The 6238-nt window shown below is 43.8% G+C and overlaps 1 protein-coding gene across 1 annotated transcript in view; it reads left to right on the top strand.

Moving 5' to 3' along the window:
* ZDHHC8 (zinc finger, DHHC-type containing 8) overlaps positions 1–5444 on the top strand; it is a 24105-nt gene extending 18661 nt beyond the window's left edge. Inside the window, exons 9-10 of the mRNA XM_009707858.1 lie at positions 1263–2299; positions 5273–5444. Coding sequence (XP_009706160.1) covers positions 1263–2299; positions 5273–5444 — 1209 coding nt within the window. The remainder of the gene's footprint in view (positions 1–1262; positions 2300–5272) is intronic.
* Positions 5445–6238: the final 794 nt, after the last annotated feature.

The following is a 6238-nucleotide window of genomic DNA, read 5'->3' as shown; positions in this document are numbered from 1 at the left end:
AAAAGAGACGAGCTGGTGTGAGGAATATCGTGTTGTCCCTTCATCAGTTCTTCAGCCTGTCAATGTAATTCTGCTTTTGAGCAGTAAAAGCTGTTAGGAAAGAGGGATCAGGGCACAAAGATAAGTAGCACAAATATACTTATAAGCTACATCATTGCTCTCTCCTCCTCCTTCAGAGGCTGTCACTTGGTCTCATTTTTCCAGAGAAGGCCAAATTTAGCACCATGCTTTAGAAGATAGTGAGCTGGTTTACATATTTCCCTATCTTCTAGCTCAAAGAAAAAAAACCTGAAGAAAAATTCAGAATAAAACGGATATTTGCCAGTTGGGCTTTTTTGGATAATTTCCCTTTGAAAGAAATTAGATAAAGAACAAACTGCATTGACTGCATTTCTGATTAAATATGCGACTGACAATAATTTTTTGTTTGCAGAGCCAGTGTAGCCAATTTATTGTGCATTATGGCAAACTCTTCCTTAAAAATAACAGCGAAAACTATTTGTTTAGCAGAGAATGGCTTTTTAAGTGAACAGAACTGTAAGCAATATTTCATAGAGTAAAACAAAGTGAAGTCCCATCTGTTTTCAATCCACATAAATAAATTAGGGCCTATGTTTCCTTCTCTGATGTGGCCACTTTCTCCTACACAGGTAATAAAAAAGAGAAAATTGCTTCATTTTATTGTCTAAATGGTGGGAAGGGGCCTCTCTGCTTTAATTAAGCTTTGGTGCTTAATTTTGAAGACCTATGACCAGAAATTCAGAATTACTGAATATTCATAGCTCTGAGTAAAGTGGATTAAGAGTGTGCTGATCCCTAGTGTGTTGAAATGAAGCCTAAAGTATTTCTGACTCAGCACACAAAACCAGACATCCCTCAACTCAAGAGCTATTCGTAGAAAACTTGAAGTGCTTTTTTCAAGGGCAGTATTATCAGATTACAATCTGATTTACCTTGACTGAGACTTGAGTCTCAGTTTAGAAGGTCTCTCATTCTGTGTTTTTGATGTCCATGTATTGACATAGTTATTATTGTCAATATTATTTAGCACTTACTATGAATAACTCCCCCTTGCTTCTAAGGTGCTTATCCATATGCTGAACAAGAGTTAGGAGTTTCCTTTATAATGAACGTGTGTTATAGCTGGGCTGAGAGTCTGAGAGAAGACCTGCAGCTCTTTTCTTCCCATGCATTCACCATGGGGAGCAAATCTGTACTTACATATCATCAGCTTCTGTTGCTCATAGTCACCTCTGTTTTAGATCACCATGCCGGAGGGACACAATCAAGGGGCTCTGATAGAAGAGGATGACAGGAGCCTTGATTACCAGTCTGAACCCAGCTTGGACATCCCCAGCTACCGGAAGAGCTCCCTCCACAAGACCTATCAGTCTTCCCCACTCCAGATAGATTCCTTGGCCATCAATTCACGATCCCTGAGCCTGAAATCTGCTGGCAGGAGAGGGACAGACAAAGTGCCCCTTCATCCAATAAAATCTGAAGGGGCCACTTCCACCCCGTACAAAAGCATCTTTTCTCCTAATTCCCTATCAAACAGAAATGGGAGTCTTTCATATGACAGTTTGTTAAACCCTATGTCACCCTCGGGGAGGAAGTGCATCGCCCATTCTGCAGTCAGCTCTGTTGGGTACCACTCCCCGTATTTGTCAGCCAAAATGTGCCATCTACGGGGGAGCGAGCTGCAACGCCAGCCACCACAGAGCTTCAGCCCGGTGCTGGGGGGTCCAGCTCCACATCAGCGAGACCCCTCCCCAGTCCGCTATGATAACCTTTCCAAAACCATTATGGCATCCATCCAGGAGAGGAAAGAGATGGAAGAGAGGGAGAAACTCCTCCACTCGCACCCTGATTCAGTGTTTGCAGACTCAGGTGTCTATGACACCCCTAGCTCTTACAGCCTTCAGCAAGTCAGCACACTCTCTGAAGACCCACGCAGCATGGCAATGAGATACGGATCTAGAGACAATCTGATGGCTGCTACCAGTTTTAGCACAAGGAACCCTATACTGCAGTCCTCAGTGTCTTCACTCTCAAGTGCAATGACAAGAGCACCAAGGACTTCCACAACCTCTCTGCAGGCTGATTTAGCCAATAATAATGTCCAGTCCCATCAAGCACTACAGGGCAGGGTGAGCAATGGCTCCTACAAATCCCCAGGCCACCAGGTCCCGTCATCCCCTACAGGGATGCCTAGGTCACCGTCTTATGGAGGCCCGAAGGCTGTCTCATTTGTAAACACTGTGGAAATTACAGAGATGCAATCAGTGGGAGCACAAAGGTATGTACTGCTTTAGGTGCTGCTTAGCAGTGCGAATCTGTTTGCAAGCAAGTGCAGAGCGCTTCGCTGGAGGCACAACCCAGATTACATGTTTGCTGTAGGCCAACGAGGGTGGGAGACTTGTGGGTGCTCTTCAATTCTGCGACAACCTCATAGCAACCTCATCATGACAAAACATTTGCGCATTTGCTGTAAATTGAGCTGCAGGTGGTCAGCTAAGTTGTAAAAGTCATAGTGATTTAGTGTCTTAGCTGAATTGGATAATTGTTTGCAAGATATGAGGCAGATTATCCCTCCTGTTATGCACAAAAGGGTGGAGCCATTTTAGCTTGCAGCCTAAAGGGAGGCCGGGCCCAGCCATTGCTTGGGCACAGAGGCAAAGCTGGGATCACGGCACATGCAAGCATACCCTGCAATAAGGGAAACAGGGGCTGAGACCGGCCCTGGAAATTGTGCTTGGCATAGAGAGCTGTGTATTTAGCTGTGTTGAGTGTCCCATAGTACAGAACTGGTGATAAAAGCACAGACCATCTTGGCATTGCCTTAGGGCATCTCTGCCTCCTTCCTTTCTGCGAGAAGGTGTGGGGAGAGAGAGTATTTACTGTGCTGACAGCCTGAGTCAGTCGTATCTGACCAAGATCCTCAGCTGCAGCTTCTGCATGTGCTTATCCTTCTTTCTCTTCCTTCTGAAGACCGTAGGGCTTGGAAAGTCTGAAAAGAGCTACATGATCCCACCGAGGAGGCGGTATTTCAGCAAGTTGAGGCCTGGAGGGCTCATCAGAAATATCTAGACTTTCTTTGCATCTGGCACTTACTGCACTATGCTGTCCTCTAGTTAAGGTCCCAGGTTTCTCACTCCAGTATTGTCCAACATTTTGGGGAAAGTTATTGAGATATGGGAGAACCATTATTGTAGGTCTCCTGAAGTTTAGTGCCAGCAGGTTTTTCCGCAGTGTTTTCAGGTGACTTGTAGTTGTTAAGATGATTTGTCTCCTGGTGGAAGATCTAACTTTCATGAGGTAGACAGCCATTTTTTCCTCTTCATATGTATTAAAGAAATGAGTCTGTTTCAATGGAAGAACACCTATGGACTTTTCTTTTGCCTCTCTGCCATCTGTTTGAGACCTGGATGTGTCAGGTGCTGCTGTAGGAAAGATGCTAATATGAAAAGCTGTTTGCCTTTTCTTAGTCTCTGGTTCTTGGTTATGCTGTCAGCCTGTTGGTCCCACTGCTTTTACATTGTCCTTGCTTAAAATGTAGAGCATGTAAATTCACTTCAGTTCAGCTGAATAATACAGTGTCTGGCAAAAGTGGTCTAGCTATTAAAATAGCTACAGATCCCATCAGATGTTAAAGAAAGTTGCTGACATATGATACCATTGCAGAGGATCTTTTTTACTGAAGTTCCTAAAGTCAAGTCAAATACCTAGATGAATAAATAAATAGCTTAATAAACGAAGTTTTTTACCTAGCGAAGTAAACCTCCCACAGGCACTCTGTGCTTTGTAAACCTAGCACGTTTTCTCTGTCAGTAACACTACAAATTACTTTTCCTTCTCCCCTTTCCCCTAACACTCCTCAGCTTCTTTCTGCATTGTTTCAGGAGGCAGACTGTGTTCTTCAGGAGAATTTCACACCATGTTAGGACTTTTATAATACTTTGATAAGGCAAATGTAGAATTTGGTCCCTGCATATTTCGGCCATTTGGGGATACAGCAGTGTTTTATGAAACCACATAATATTGGGGGTTTTGTATTTATGTATGTGTATTTTTATGGTTCAGATACCTGTGACTCCATTCTCTAGTGCAAGCACAGCTTAAATGCGTAGCAGAAGCTGGGCAGGTGTGAGCTGATAGACCTGCTGCTCTCAAGCTCCAGGGTACAGCTGTCAGACCAGGTTGCCACATAAAAAGTGCTCTTAGTTTTGGAGCTATTCTGAGCCTATCAAGAGTTGTGTAATAGTCTGGAGTAGTTCGTTTTGTTTTGCAGACACATGTAAAGAAAGAAATTGCCTTTTGAATACAGTTAGTCCATCAAACCCTCTGGCCTCCAGAAAAAGTTAGAGTGGTCTGAAATAGTTCAGGCTCCATCAGTTTGCAGGCAGACAGAAAGTGTTCCCTCCTGGAAGGTATTTCAGCTCCTGGTCACTGCTGCTGGCATGAGCCACTCTTAAACTTCAGACTGAGGGAAACCCAAGCAGACATCCACTGTGCAGGAGTAAGATGTTGGAATACAGCAGACTGGTTGTGCTGGCACTTCCAGGATATACACAGGTTCTTTGGTTGGCTTTTACCTAATTACATGGAGAGTCTTAGGGATGAGAAACATTAAGCTTTAGTGTTTAGTGTGTAGTGGCCTAGATTTAAAAGATCTTTTGAGGAAAGCCTGTTGTCCATGCTCCCTGGCAGTAGGTCATAAGAAAGGAAATGATTTTAAAGAGTCCATCTGGAATGTGGTCTTTAATTACAGGCATCCTAGAGTGCTTCCTGACTTGATTCAGTTTGTGTCTTCTGTCATAAAGTCTGACACTTCACCTCTCTTACGTCTTTCATACATGAGCAATGTAGTTTTGTTTAACTAGATATTTAACTGGGAAGTGTTTTTTCTGAGTATTTTATTTCTGGTTGTAAGATACCGTTTGGTTTAAAATCGACAGTGGTGATAGTTAAACCCTCCTGCATCCTACAAATGCTTATGCAATTAGTTTGATTCAACAAAGCATTTAAGCAAGTAATTAAATGAATAAATATTACTGGGGTCTGATCCACTAACCTAATGGCCAAATGAATTCTGTCATTTCAGTGGCATTTCATCAAATATATTGGCTTCAACCAAGTTGCTCCCATGTTTGAATATTTTGCAACACTAGGACTCAGGGCAACAGGGATAATTGTTTACCCTGAATTAAGCCATTCTGCTGTCACACTTTGGTCACTAACATTGCATTTTTTGCTATTTCTTTTGATGCAGAGATGACATGCAGTTGAAGACACCTCACAGTAAAATAAATGGACAGCCAAAAGGAATATCCAGGTTGGGTTCAACATCAAGTTCCCAGGGTACACCTGTCAGCCCTGCTAGACACTCAAATGTTAAGAAGGTGTCTGGAGTTGGTGGAACAACCTATGAAATTTCAGTGTAAAATAAAATTAATTAAAAATAAAGAGCCATCCACTCAGCCAGCCATGAAGCTAGGAGCACTGTGAAGACTCAGATAACAACAAAGAAGGAGCAGCAGCAGCTGGCCACTCTCCTTTTCTTGTTTTGGGTTTGTTCTGTTTTCATCTTTATCTTTTGGCCAAAAACCAGCTGCAGCCTTATTCTTGAGGGAATAAAATTGTACAGTCCATCAGACACTTCCTGAACTGACAGGCAGAAACTGGCTGTGACCTAACACCACAACAAGAGAGCGGATTTCTTTCATGCAAGAGAGCGCTAAAGCCATTGTGCGTGTGTCTGTCCAACAAACCTCTTGTGTACCAGTTGTGCTGTGAAAAAGTACGGTCAGTCCAGGATCATTCAGTTTTTCCCATGCCCCTTCCCAGGTCTTCTGGCCAGCGATGTGTCCAGCAGGAGTCATAGGCCCAACTGTTGTTTTCCTACTGACATGGAAAGCCGGCTTCCTGTGCTGGCCAGTCTGCGTGTGCAAGAACTGCTCTGACCCCCAGGCGTTGCAGGTTGGGTTCCTCCTCCTGTGAAGGAGCAAGGCAAAGGCACATGGACTGCAAACACTATGTCAACTTTAAAAGCCTCCCTGCACCCTGGTCCCAGATGGGAGCAGGAGAAAGGATAGCAACAGCTTCTCACTGTCTGCCATTTGCCTCCCTGTGTGTGAAATTGTGTGTATGTGTGTGCGCGCGCATGTTCGTCTCTCGTGGAAAAGGACCACAACGCCAGTAAGGATCTTCCACTCTGACCTCTTGCTCCCTCTGGTTT

Source organism: Cariama cristata, unplaced genomic scaffold (genome assembly GCF_000690535.1).
Source record: "Cariama cristata isolate BGI_N322 unplaced genomic scaffold, ASM69053v1 scaffold7109, whole genome shotgun sequence".
NCBI lineage: Eukaryota > Metazoa > Chordata > Aves > Cariamiformes > Cariamidae > Cariama > Cariama cristata.
Note: the sequence above shows the minus strand (reverse complement) of the source record. Positions and strands in the feature narration are given on the sequence as shown.